At 45.8% G+C, this 14004-nt stretch overlaps 1 protein-coding gene across 4 annotated transcripts in view; it reads right to left on the bottom strand.

The window, feature by feature from the left end:
* The window catches only part of NPAS2 (neuronal PAS domain protein 2), a 179246-nt gene that overhangs the window by 35181 nt on the left and 130061 nt on the right, over positions 1–14004 (bottom strand). For all 4 annotated transcript variants that reach the window (XM_054474289.2, XM_054474286.2, XM_054474287.2 and 1 more), the window contains exons 6-7: positions 12840–12960; positions 11732–11845 (exon numbers count right to left, since the gene is read on the bottom strand). In XM_054474289.2, coding sequence (XP_054330264.1) covers positions 11732–11845; positions 12840–12960 — 235 coding nt within the window. The remainder of the gene's footprint in view (positions 1–11731; positions 11846–12839; positions 12961–14004) is intronic.

Raw genomic sequence — 14004 nt, 5'->3', positions numbered from 1 at the left:
CTTGTAGCCTGCATTTGATGAGCTAGATATTTTACAGATGTCCAGAACGGAGCAACTTCTCTCTTCAACATGCCTTTTCCACCAAAAAACTTGAAAAACTGAGGGCATGATCAAGGGTGATAATAAATCAAGGATGAATGTTTTAATAGAGGCCAAGGACAAAACCTTGGGGAAAACTAATGCAAAGAAGATACTTAGAACATTTTGCCAGTTGCATTTGAAATAACTTTTCCCCGCAGCACGAGTCTTCTTGCGTATTCTAGAAGCAATACAGGGGCAAACTGCTCCCTGGGACTTCCTAATCATATTTAGCACTTAGAATAACTTCTCTGGCACTTTGCATCCCAAGGTATTTTGAAGACATTAGTTAAGGATTCAATTAGTTGTTTCAATTTAAGTAATAGAAAGAATATATCTAATTACAGCTGGCTTCCTGAGACTCTCAGAAGGATTAACCACTAACTGCAGGAGCAGCCCTGTTTTCTCAGATCTCTGACCACTCACAATATAGAGAAAAGCAACCCATTCTTGCTACATTTTCCCTCCTAGGGTCATCTTACTCAAAATTGACCTTACTCTTGCCGAAAGCTAAATATATAGGCTTCCCCATGGCAGGAACTGGGGCTCATTCTCTGTCTCCATCTCTGAGCAGGTGTGCTGCACACAACAAGTGCTCAACATGTGTTTATTAGATGACTCTCCCATGAGATGGCCCGGCTCATCTCCAAACCCTAGCTTAAGGTCCAGTTCGGGAAGACACCATCTCATCCTTGCCAGCAACTAGCACACAGGCCTTGGGACCCCACAGTGGCTTCCCCTCTGCAGTGTGACCCACCTTGGTGCTGCTGGTGGCCTGTTCACTCTGCCAGCTGTGGGAGGTGCCCATAGCACATGGCCTGGGTTCCACTGGCAGGCAGGTAAGCTCACTGCCTGACTGATACATTAACACTGGTCAGCAGGAGGCCTGGTCAGGGAAACTGCTGCAAATCAGCACACGGCAATCACCACCCTGTGATGGAAAACAGAGCAGGTGCGTGGCGTGGACTTCTGCTTGCGGAGATGCAGGGCTAGCTTGCTTTTTGAGACAGAGTCTTGCTCTGTGCCCCAGGCATGTGCCACCATGCCGGGCTAATTTTTGTATTTTTAGTAGAGACGGGGTTTCACCATGTTGGCCAGGCTGGTCTTGAACTCCTGACCTCAGGTGATCCACCTGCCTCAGCCTCCCCAAGTGCTGGGATTACAGGCATGAGCCACCACACCCGGCCTCGTGTTTTCTTGATGGTCTTCCTATTAAAACAGTCCACAGGTTATCACATCCTGAAACTTTCATTACACTCTCCAACTTCAGAGACCCTGAAAAAGTTTTGTCTTGGGCTGGTATTCTTGGGATTCCAAAACCAGCAGAGTCCCAGGGAGTCGGAATGAATCATGTCTGCCTCATTTGGAAGCACCCAAGGTTGGCTTCCAAGTCTGTCTGATGACAAAGGTGAGCTCCCAAATCAGCCATGATGAGAAGAAAAAGATGACTATGAGGGCGGGAAGATCTCAGGTGGTAGAGAACTTTTTTCAAAAGGGCTCAGGAAGGAGCAAGGAAGATGCAGAAATGCTAATAGCATTAGTTAACAGCGAAAGAATACAAAGAGCTGGAGAAAGATGTCTGGCTCTGTTCCACCGAGTTACCAACTCAGTCATCAGAACAATTAAGTATTCTCATCAGAGATGACCTGCTTATGATAAATTAGTTGCAATGGCTGGAGGAAAACATACTAATAGTCCACAAGGAAGTGACAAATAGCTTTCTCGGCACTTCTTGAAACAAATGAAAAACAAGGCTGACAGGTGTTTGGGAAGATATGAAACTATCAGTGATGAGGTTTCGCTCCAGGAAGAATAAAGTTGTTAAGTCCCAATTGTGATAAACATCCAAAACGTTCAGGCTATGGCTTTGGAATGTTGAGGGGAAAACAACTTTCTGCACATTCATAAGAAATCATCTCCCACTAATTAAGCGCTATTTTCAGACTCTTATTTTTCTCTCTTCACAATGTGCTTGACCCAATGTGTTCTGAATAGCCAGGTGGCTGGGTTCCTAGGAGAGCAGCATGATAATCCTGCCCACTTATTGGCAGGGGCACTGCCTACCTTACCCAGGATATATTTGATCCTTTCCTTTCTGTTTCGTTTCTTTCAGCTCTGTTTTGCATAGAGAAGAGCAATGTTGGAGAAAAGGCAGGAGCCACAAGAGAGAGCTGGGGCTTTGCAAATTTTTTTTTTTGAGACAGGGTCTCCCTCTTTGCCCAGGCTGGAGCACAGTGGTGCAATCTTGGCTCACTGCAGCCTGGACCTCCTGGGCTCAAGTGATCCTCCCACCTCAGCCTCCCAAGTAGCTGGGACCACAGGTGTGAGCCACCATGCCTGGCTAATTTTAGTTTTTTTTTTTTTTTTTTTTTGGAAGAGACAGGGTTTCGCCATGTTGCCCAGGCTGATCTCAAACTCCTGAGCTCAAATTATCTAACCTCTCAAAGTGCTGGGATTACAGGTGTCAGCCACCGTGCCTGGCCTGGCTTTGCAATTTGCTGGATTAAAAAATGACTCTAAAGGGAAACTACATGTCTTACTCAAATATTTCTTCTTTTCTCCGGCAATTATTAATTAAAATGAGTATTTTTAGGGGCCAGAAGAATGTAATAGCGTTGAGAAGTATCCACCAGATGGCTGGTGTGGGTGGGCCAAATTATTTGTATGTTCAGGAAAGTGAACTTCCCTCGTCCCTGTCTTCAAAGTGGATCTCTCACACACATTTTTATCATGATTATGGGACAACTTGTATGAAAGGTCCCCCCACTCCCAGACTGAAACAAGCAGAAAGATGAGGTTCCTTAAAAACCTGGCCATTCCTCATTGTTCCATTTTAATATGGACCCTAGGTGTCTGTGCAGGATGATGCTCTTGGGGCACAATTTTTTTACAGTGATTTTAACTCCCCTGCAATCTCTCTGGCAGCACTGACCCCTGCAGGGGAAAGACGGCCAGATTCTTTGCTGGGTGGAGGGGACACTCTGCTTCCCACTCTTAGGGTGCTGAGTAGATGAGACACTCCTTCCACGAAGCCATCCACACTTGCGTCTCCATTCCCAGTGAGGTCTGGCGTGCATACGCTTTGTTCCCTTTACTGAGGCATCTCAATTAAGCTCAGCAAGGAAAAAATTCAAACCACCCCAAAGCCATAAACTGAGGCAACCTCCAGAAATCCCACGGAACATACAAAATCGAGTGTTGTAAGCTGAAAAGCCTCCACTTCTGCCAGTATTTCAAATCTGGTTGTGCGGTTAGAGGCAAGTAGGTAAAACGAGGGCAGGGAAACTTTTATACTCTGGTGTGTGGTTTCTGGAAAGCCCAGAGTGGAATGTTTGCCGAGGGTGACCTATTTGGAACCACACCAGCAACTTTTGAAATACTGCTTTCTGGATTTGTCAGACGCACATCTACATCCAAGTCTGGAGGAGGAGCAAAAAGGCTTAGAGAAAGGATTGCCTTCTTCTTGCATGAAGTTATCTTTCAGGATCTGGAAGCCTGCATATTAGGACCCCGTACAGCAAAGACCTTTCCCCATGCCTTTGAAAATCACCCGGCCAGTTTCTTTCCACTAAGAGTGGTCAGGTGGGGCTACAGGACTTGGGTGCCTGGGGTTTCAGAAAGGAGGCACTATTTTGCTGGAGAAGCAAGAGATGGAATTGTGTATTTGTCTGAAAGCATCTCTCTTTTGTTGTTGTTGTTGTTTAAAGTATCTGTTACAAGCAAACATAGCCCTAAATAAAATCATCTCGTTAAGCTCTATTCTGGAAACAGTCGATTAGAGGAAGAAAAGGGCTGCCCCTACCAGTGGTCCATGCCAGTGCTGCTGGCTGGCCAGGTCCAGCGTGGGCTTTTCAGGGGAAGAGAATGGGACACGGGGTTACATATCCCAGCTCAGAGCCCTCCAAGAGGCTTTGCACAGACTGGGTTAGAAACTGTCCTCAAGTGAAACTCTTCTAAAAAAGACTACTTTCTTGTTCCATTTCCTGACACATATTTCTTCACATTTATTAAAAATCTAGGTTAAAGATGTGAAGTCCTGTCTTCCCTCCCCTGCCCCCAGAACATCTGTGGCAAATGATGAAGTCCTAAGGACTGACCAAAATGCGCAAACATTGAAGTAGGGGAAAATTCCACTTGGCTGAAGGACCTGAGCAATGGCTGGTGTGTTTACACTGCCAAAGTGAATGGGGGCAGAGGAGAGGGGGGCATCGTCCACTGGGGAACCTGGACATGTCCAGTTGGAGAGTGTAATGTCACCTAGTTCACCAGAGCAAAGGGGCTTTGTTCCTCCCTTCCCCTCAAATTCGTACGAACTCAGCCCCATCATGTTGTGTACAGAGCCGGACAAATCCCGGGTAGCCATGTGGGCGAGCAGATAACAAGATGGGATCCTCGTCTGTGTGCTTCAAGGCTCACCCAGAGCCCTCTCCAGCTCAGCCTCACCCTCTCTCCTCTGCCCTGGAACCTACACATCTCTCTTTGGTTTGGGGCCTGAGACTTCCTGTTGATGTGATTTTTGAGTGGTGGCCCAGGGACTCTCTCAGTCTTGGGCCAACTCAGTTGATCAGAGGAGCAAGAAGAGAGCGCATTAGCCGTGGAATACTATACAGCTATGAAAAGAATGAAAACATGTCCTTTGCGGCAACATGGATACAGCTAGAGGCCATTATCCTAAGTGAATTAACACAGCAACAGAAAACAAAATACTACATGCACTCACTGATAAGTGGGAGCTAAATATTGAGTACACATGGACATAAAGATGGGCGCAGTGGACACTGGGGGCTGCTGGAGGCTGGAGGGAGGAAGGAAGGAGGGGGTGAAGGCTGAGGGGCTGCCTGTCAGGTGCTGTGCTCACTGCTTGGGTGACAGGATTATTGGTACTGCAAACCTCAGCATCAGGCAGGGTTCCCATGTGACAGACCTGCACATGTACCCCCTGAATCTGAAATAAAAGTTAAGCTGGGTGCGTGGCTTGTGCCTGTAATCCCAGCACTTTGGGAGGCCAAGGCGGGAGGATCGCTTGGGCTCAGAAGTTTCAGACCAGCCTGAGTAACACAGCGAGACCTCATCTCTACAAAACATAAAAGAACTAGCCAGGTTGTTACAGCATGCGCCTGTAGTCCCAGCTACCCGGGAGGCTGAGGTGGGAGGATCTCTTGAGCCCAGGAGGTGGTGGCTACAGCGAACCATGATGGCGCTACTGCACTCCAGTCTGTGTGACAGAGTGAGATCCTGTCTCAAAAACAAAAAAAAAAAAGCTGAAAATATTTTCAAAAGAGAGAGAGGGTGTCAGGAGCATGCGGTGGGGAGTCCTGGGTAGGGACATCAGGTAAGGGGGCTACTGGCCTCCAAACACCCAAGCAGCTGAGGTGAGGAGGTGGCTTGATGTGGTGGGAGGTACAGAGTGGGCAGTGCACAGAGCCCACAGATGAACTTCCCCAGCCACTCACGCTGCTTCAGAGGCCCTCAGTGTGGACAAATCACAAGGCACCAGGAGTGACACAATCCAGTTTACCCAGTGCGTACCCACCTGTGTTCAATCTCCACTTTGGATTTAAGGCCAAAGAAGTGGCTGCAGCTCTTCTGCATATTAAGTGCACTCTATCCCCAGAGTGTACTGTGGAGCTGGTCAAGGAGAGAGCTCTGTTAGCTCCTAGGGAAGCTCTCTAAGCCTCAAGTTTGGTCTGAACCCTGCTCTGCCCTCCACCAGCTGTGTCCCAGGACCAAGATCAAGCCTCACTTTAGGTCAACCTATTTTTATCCGCTGTTTATTTATATGCTGGGTAAGGACCATGCTAGGCCCAGGAAGCGGGTACAGTAAAGGTCACTGTCCTTCCCATTCCATTATTTATACAAATATATAAAAAGGACAGGCATCAAATAAGAATGTACTACGTAACACTCCACCAACTAAACTGCCCTGCAGAAATGCCAAGACTTTTCACAGTAATGGACTAAGGTGGGTTTCCTAAATAGTTCATTAAGGTGTGAGCAAGTGTCCTATAAAAATACAACAGACAGGCCAAGGTGGGATCACCTGGGGTCAGGAGTTTGAGACCACCCTGGCAAACATGACGAAACTCCGTCTCTACTAAAAATACAAAAATCAGCCAGGCATCGTGGCACATGCCTGTGATCCCAGCTACTTGGGATGCTGAGGCAGGAGAATCGCTTGAACCCTGGAGGCAGAGGTTCCAGTGAGCCGAGATCACGCCACTACACTCCAGCCTGGGTGACAGAGCGAGACTCCGTCTCAAAAAAAAAACCAAAAAAACAACAAAAAAAATGAAGTTAGTGGTCATTTTTCTTCTACACATGTTACATATTATTATTAATATTACATCTTATTTTTTCAACTTTCATCACACCTGGGAACTTGGAGCTTGGGGAAGTTGTATGGGGAGGCTTGTGTAATAGCTATGTTTTCTAGTTTCTTTCCTTTTTTTTTTTTTGAGACACAGTTTTAGTGTGTCACCCAGGCTGGAGTGCAGTGGCACAATCTCCGCTCACTGCAACCTCCGCCTCCCAGGCTCAAGCAATTCATATGCCTCAGTCTTCCGAGTAGTTGGGATTACAGGCATGCACCAACACACCCAGCTAATTTTTGTATTATTAGTAGACACACGATTTTGCCATGTTGGCCAGGCTGGTCTCAAACTCCCGACCTCAGGCAATCTGCCCGCCTCCCTCTCCGAAAGTGCTGAGATTACAGGTGTGAGCCACCGTGCCTGGCCCACATTTTCTGGTTTCTGTTTTGATGCTTTGACATCTGGGGCCTTGCTGGTGCTGGAAGGACCGCCTCTCCCAGGGTTAGCCAATTCCTAGGGAGGACAAACAACTCACCTTCCAGGTACCTTTCATATGCAAAGCAACCCACCTACAGCCCACACCCCAACCAGGTCCTTCAGGCTCTCATGTCCTGGGCCCTGTCCCCTGCCTTAACCAACCCCCGGGCAGGCACCAGATAATTAGGGACAGCTCCTCCCTCCCAGAGCCCACTAAACTTATTCAAACTCACCAGTGTTAAGCCTGCCTACCCTCTCTCACCCATTCTTTCTCTTGGAAGCTACAATAAAGGTTCCCTCAGTCTCCTGACCAACACCGGTGCTTCTCTGTGTGGCCCTGCGTGGTGGGCCGTGTGTGCCTCCTGTTCCCAGGGACCCGAGAGCATGAACCTTTCCCTTCATGATAGTCATTTCCATGACTGTGTGTCTTCGTGTTTGATTAAAACACATCTTGGGTGCCCTTCACACAGCCTGGCAGGTGGGTGCAGGGCATCTGACATGCACAGGCATCGTAGGCATCATGGACCAGCAGAATGCCAGGAGGCCAGAGGGGGCCTGTGTCTGTGTGTTTCATTCCGACACAGATGTGAGAAAGGCAGCAGGCACTGGGGTGAAGAGTGTGGGCTCCGGGTTAGAGGGTCTGGGTGTGAATGTGGGCCCCCGACTTCCTACTCACACATCATAGATGCAACCCTTCCACATGTCCATTTCCTCCTCTGTGAAGATGGGATGATGCCATAAACCACCTCAAAAGGCTGTGGTGAGGATTACATGATCAATGCAAAGCCTGAGCTCTGGACCGGGTGCTTAGAAAGCACTCCTAGGGTGAGCTGTTTTTGTTACCTCATTGTTCAATATTTATTCAGAAGTAAAACTATGAAGTCAAATTTGAGTTGTTACATTAAAGCATATCTCATAGGTCATGGTGGTTAAATGTTGGCAATTTTATAGGATGTTTTTGTTTTTTTTTTTGAGATGGAGTTTCACTCTGTCACCCAGGCTAGAGTGCAGTGGCGCGATCTCGACTCACTGTAACCTTCGCCTCCCGGGTTCAAGCCATTCTCCTGCCTCAGCCTCCTGAGTAGCTGGGATTACAGGCTAATGCCACCACGCCCGGCTAATTCTTGTATTTTTAGTAGAGACGGAGTTTCGCCATGTTGGCCAGGCTGGTCTCAAACTCCTGACCTCAGGTGATCTGCCCGCCTTGGCCTTCCAAAGGGCTGGGATTACAAGCGTGAGCCACTGCATCCAGCCTTTATAGGGTTTAATCTGAGAAATTCATTTGTCTCTGACAATTTTTGCTATTTTAATCCCAGTTAGAATGATATTTCACGTACTCCACAGTTACAGGGGGAACTCTTGTCTCAAGAAAGCCCCTTTAACGCCGGTTTGTAGAACAGGCTCTGAAAAGACACTCTGCACTCTTGCTTTTAAATTTGCCACATTCAGTGCTGTGTGTTTATAGCAGTAATAGTTTCCAAAAAAAAAAAAAAAAAAAAACAAAACTTCACACATAATTTCCACACATTCTTTCAGGCAAACAAACACTATCTCAACCCACAGTGAAAGTAGAGCCCTGCTAGTTAAAAAAAAAAAAAAAGTCCCAGGTATTCGGAATGAAGCCTGCCTATTTCCTTGAAATCCTCCAAGATGTGGTAAATGACAGGATGCTTCAAAGGGATATTCAACAGCATCTTAATGAGATCGTGGAAATGTAAATTCACAAAGGATACAACTGCTGCCTGCCAGCCAATCACAGGCTGGTGTTTTTTGTTTGTTTGTTTTTGTTTTTGAGACAGAGTTTTGCTCTTGTTGCCCAGGCGGAGTGCAAATGGCATGATCTCGGCTTACTGCAACTTCCGCCTCCCAGGTTCAAGTAATTCTCCTGCCTCAGCCTCCCAAGTAGCTGGGATTACAGGCACCTGCCATCATGCCCGGCTAATTTTGTATTTTTGGTAGAGACGGGGTTTCTCCATGTTGGTCAGGCTGGTCTCGAACTCCCGACCTCAGGTGATCTGCCCGAAGTGTGTGCACTGTTGTCATGGGGCAAGAGGGAGCAGCATCCTATGATTCCCACAGTCTTGGCACCCTGAGGGCCAGGGTGCCTTTGCCCTTTGCCCTCTGTGCATGTGGCCACTGGGGTATGTTGCTATCACAGTAGCTGCCATTATGGCCAAAGCACATCTTTTTTTTTTTTTTTTTTTTGAGACAGAGTCTTGCCCTGTCGCCCAGGCTGGAGTGCAGTGGTGCGATCTCGGCTCACTGCAAGCTCAGCCTCCCGGGTTCATGCCATTCTTCTGCCTCAGCCTCCCTAGTAGCTGTGACTACAGGTGCCTACCACCACCACGCACAGCTAATTTTTTGTATTTTTAGTAGACATGGGGTTTCACCGTGTTAGCCAGGATGGTCTCGATCTCCTGACCTCGTGATCCACCTGCCTCGGCCTCCCAAAGTGCTGGGATTACAGGTGTGAGCCACCGCTCCTGGCCATCATTTTTAAAAAATTGTGGTAAAACACATATAAAGTTTGCCATCGTAACCATTTTGAAATGCACAGTTCAGTAGGGCTAAGTACATTCATACTGCTGTGCAACCATCCCCACCATCCACCTAAAGGAATCCTTTCATCCTGCAAAACTGAAACTCTGTCCCCATTTAGCAACTCCCATTTCCCCCTCCCTCCAGCCCCTGGCACCCGCCATTCTACTTTCTGTCTCTATGAATTTGGCTATGGTACCTCGTATAAGTAAAATCATACAATATTTGTCCTTTGGTGGTTGGCTTATTTCACTCAGCATAATGTCATCAAAGTTCTTCCATGTTGTAGAATGTCAGAATTTCCTTTCTTTTTAAGGCTGAATAATATTCCAGTGCATGTATACACCACACTTTCTTTATCCATTCATCCACTGATGGACACGTGGGTTGCTTCCACCTTTTGGCTATTGTGAATAATGCTGCTATGAACACAGGTGTGCAAATATCTCCTCAAGTCCCTGTCTTCCCTTCTTTTGCATGCATACCCATAAGTAGAACTGCTGGATCATATGCTAGTTCTATGTTTAATCTTTTGAGGAACCAGCACACATGTAAAGCAAATTCCAAATCACTGTTTACATTAACTCAATGATAAAGTTGTCTGGGAGGAAGCCCATTGCATTCTGTACAGAATGGCACTGGTATCACACTAGGGCAGTGCTTTTCAAAGTCCATGGCCCCTGGAACCGACCGTACTCCCCGACTGCACATTCCTGGGTCCTATCCTTCCATCTCCTGAGCTAGACTCTTTAGAGCAAAGGCTGAGAGTCTGCATTTTAACAAGTTGCCTCACCCAAAGAACCACTGCGCCAAGGTTAGTATGATGCTGGGTTCTCTACAAGGTGCCTCTTAGGTCAGTTTCTTTAACTGAGTAGCCCAACGAGAGCTTCCATTTACCTCTTTGTGTGGTTCATTAAACATTCATTTCATGAAGTTTGGACAAGCCTTTCAGATGAGTAGGATGAAGCATGGTTAGGCCTTGGCGTCATCTGACTTTGCCCAGATGTAGGGGCCCACTTGGGAGGATGGACCTCCCACCACTTCCAAGCATCTTAAGCCCTTGGATGGGTCTGTTCCCAGAAGGGCCTCCCAGTCGGCCAGGGAGCCCACCATCCAGGCATAAGCCCTGCACCCTGGACCTGAAAATCATGCTGGCAGGATCACACTAAAGGTTTAGCATCTAGTTGAAGCCTTTTAAACAAAGCATGTATATTTATGCAAATAACATACAACAAAGGACCATCTGAGGTAGAAGGAAAAATCCTGGTTAGACGTGAGGACTTGGTGCCATTACTTTGGCTGTTTCTAATATAAACCCTGGGACTAATCTGACTGAGGGAATAGATCCACCACTTCCAGAGTGAAACAGCAGTCAAGAACACAGCAGAAGTTAATGCTGTCATCATCTGCTCTCTGCATCTCCCCCTCATTTCTGCAGCTCATCTTTCTGTTTTTGTTTCCTTTGGTATTTTTCTCATTTCCTCTTTTTTTCCCCCATTCCCTGTCAATACTTTATTTTTTTTCCATCTTTGCTGCTTTATGAAATGTTAGCTGTTTCAAAGTTATTTGTTTTGTGTTGAGTTTGGAGGAGCCTAGAAAACAAAATGCAGGCCATGCTGAGCTCAGCCCATAACCAAGTTGGCTTAGGACTTGGTTTCTGAATTCCTGGCCTCAGGCCTGCATTTCCATTTTGCATGGTTCAAAAGTAAAAATAAGTGTTTTAGTCTAGTTCAGAGTTGTTGTCTCTGTAGCCAGAGTTTGGTTAATCAGGTATCTGTGTAATTTCAGAAAATAAGACTTTGCTACTTGGCTAATCCTGCTTGATAATTCATCCAATGCAGATTCCTGGCTCACTGTAAAATGACCCCTTTGCTGTGCATTAGTCCCACAGTGAGCAGAAGAGCTACGGACCAGGTCTACTAAAATACGCTCACAGCAGTACTGCAGGGGAGGTAAAAAGTGTGGAAGGCAAGGTTATGGATCGTCAAGTCACCACGAAGGCCTGTTCGGCAGAGCCTGTTCTTTATTTCCTGTACGTTGTTTCTCACAGTACAGAATTATTTCATCAGCCCGAAGATAAATAAACGAATAATGTGTGTTTCAGTGGGACTGTGTGCAGTGGCACAAACAGGTGTGGGAGTGTGTTCCTCTTGAATGGGAGAGAACATCGATGAGCACAAAAACACATCCTGGGAACCTGAAAATTCAAATGCAAATGTGAAAAGCACACGTTCTCCCTCCTCCTCCCTGGGCGATTCTTAATGCCCCCATGTGCACGTTTGCATGAGAAAAGACACTGTCACAGTTATATGACAATTAAAGCTTACCATTGTTGTAAGAGCGAAAATTTCCTACAAATTTTATGTATTCATAAGTTGGAAATTCCTTTGGGTTCAAGCTGCCTCTGAGAAGATGGCAATAAAACTCTAAATCGCTGTCAGCTGGGCCGTTAAAGGAAGAAGAGGAGAGAAAGGGGTCGTGAGCATTGCAGACTCTAAACAAATAGCGTCTCTGTGAAAACTCTTACGGGATTTAGTCTACACATGGCCAGGCTAGTTCTCTCATTACGACTGACTTTTGGACCTGGTTTGTAACCCTGCTGCACAGAGGTTTCCTTCCATAGTTCATAGATATTTTGCATTCCATACATGGACCCAATTAGTCTTAATTTGCTCCCAGACGTCTGTGGTTGGTAATGTCGGCATTGATTAGTTCCGGCTGTTTTCATATGGTGTATTAAAATAAAGCGGCTCATATAGAGCTGCTCCGTTTAATTTAATCTTTTTGCTTTGCTTTGAAGTAAAATCAGATGTACGACGGGACAGATTATTCATGGAAAGTGGACTCAGGCTTGCACTGATGCAAGCAGCTTTGCTACCTCATGCAATTGTGTATGCTTCATTAAGTGACACGTGGTTCACAAGGCATCAAGCTTAGCCTTCTACCTAGGTTGCGAAATATTTTGATAAAAACTTCCAAATTCCACAGAACACAAAAATGTATATAAATAACCAGGTGAGAGCCTCAGGAGGACAGAATTTGGATTTTTGACCTAATTATTCCGTTTTCAGTTGGTTTCTTGATATTATATGAATTTAGCATCTTAGTATCCTCCACGAGCTGATTTTTCACTGATGTTTCTTACTAAAAGACTCTCATGTAAAAAAGAGAAATCTTATCATATACACAAAATAAATTATTATTCTTGAGTTCTCTGCTTTCAAATTTTCCACATAAAAGCCAAATGTCTTACATATTCCAAATTCCAGTTTTAGTTTTAAACCTAAAATATACCTCTAAGGATCTTGGAAATGTTCTGAGTCATGAGGAAAATTATTCTTAAAATTAGTTCTCCCTTCTTAATTCATTCTAACCTCCTTTCAAAAGCAAAATTCTTATCTTTCTAGCTTGTAAAACCAGAAAAATTAAACTTACATTTTAAGTATTCTGGGGAAGGGGAATCCGTCACAAGCATATGGGAAGAAAGGATTTTATAAACTTCTGAATGTTCTTGTTCTGGGAGGAAATTTAACAAATTCTGATCCATGACATCCGACTGAAAAAGAAAATAAAGGACAAAGGTACACCCTCAACGAAGAGGAAAAACAGAAGCAAAAACAAAAACTGAACATTCACAACAACGCAGAACTGGTTTCTGAAATGGAAAGTCCAATATCTGATTTTCTGTGGACACTCTCAGTTCATCACTCCATTGTTTTAAATAGTAACCTAAAAGGCTGTGTTTGTTCAAATGCATCTGTGCTGTTGTCTGTGGGCCCAGGAGGGAACTAAGAGTGAAGTCAGACAAATGTAGGAAGGACTGAGTCCTCCTGTTGCTTGAGAAGTGCTGTTTGCTGACACTCCTGCGTTTTGGCTGGGTTAGCATGGCCGCTGTGCACGCCCAGTATGAGGCCAATCATTGATTTAAATAGCTCCAAAGAGCCCATGGGGTTCCTTTCCTGACCCTTAGGGCAGCAAAGGGCTGCCAGTCTACTTCTTAAAGGTCTTTAAGTTATGGAACTGCATGTTTTTTTCTGAGTGCCTTGGCACTGTGGTTACAAAATAAATGTAAGGTAGAGTTCAGATTGAGTGCTGTCCAATAGAACTGTCTGTGATGATGGAAATGGTCTGTAATCTGTGATGATGGAAATGGTCTGTAATCTGTGATGATGGAAATGGTCTGTAATCTGTGATGATGGAAATGGTCTGTAATCTGTGCTGCCGGTAACAGGAGCCACTAACCACATGGTTACTGAGCACTTGAAACGTGGCTAGTGTGAACAAGGAACTGAATTTTAAATTTCCTTTTTTTTTTTTTTTTTTTTTGAGATGGAGTGTTGCTCTTGTTGCCCAGGCTGGAGTGCAATGGTATGATCTCGGCTCACTGCAACCTCCACCTTCCGGGTTCAAGTGATTCTCCTGCCTCAGCCTCCCAAGTAGCTGAAACTACAGGTGTTTGCCATCATGCCCGGCTAATTTTTTATATTTTTAGTAGAGACAGGTTTCACCGTGTTGGCCAGGCTGGTCTTGAACTCCTGACCTCAGGTGATCCGCCCGCCTCAGCCTCCCAAAGTGCTGGGATTACAGGCGTGAGCCATCA

Source organism: Pongo pygmaeus, chromosome 12 (genome assembly GCF_028885625.2).
Source record: "Pongo pygmaeus isolate AG05252 chromosome 12, NHGRI_mPonPyg2-v2.0_pri, whole genome shotgun sequence".
NCBI lineage: Eukaryota > Metazoa > Chordata > Mammalia > Primates > Hominidae > Pongo > Pongo pygmaeus.
Note: the sequence above shows the minus strand (reverse complement) of the source record. Positions and strands in the feature narration are given on the sequence as shown.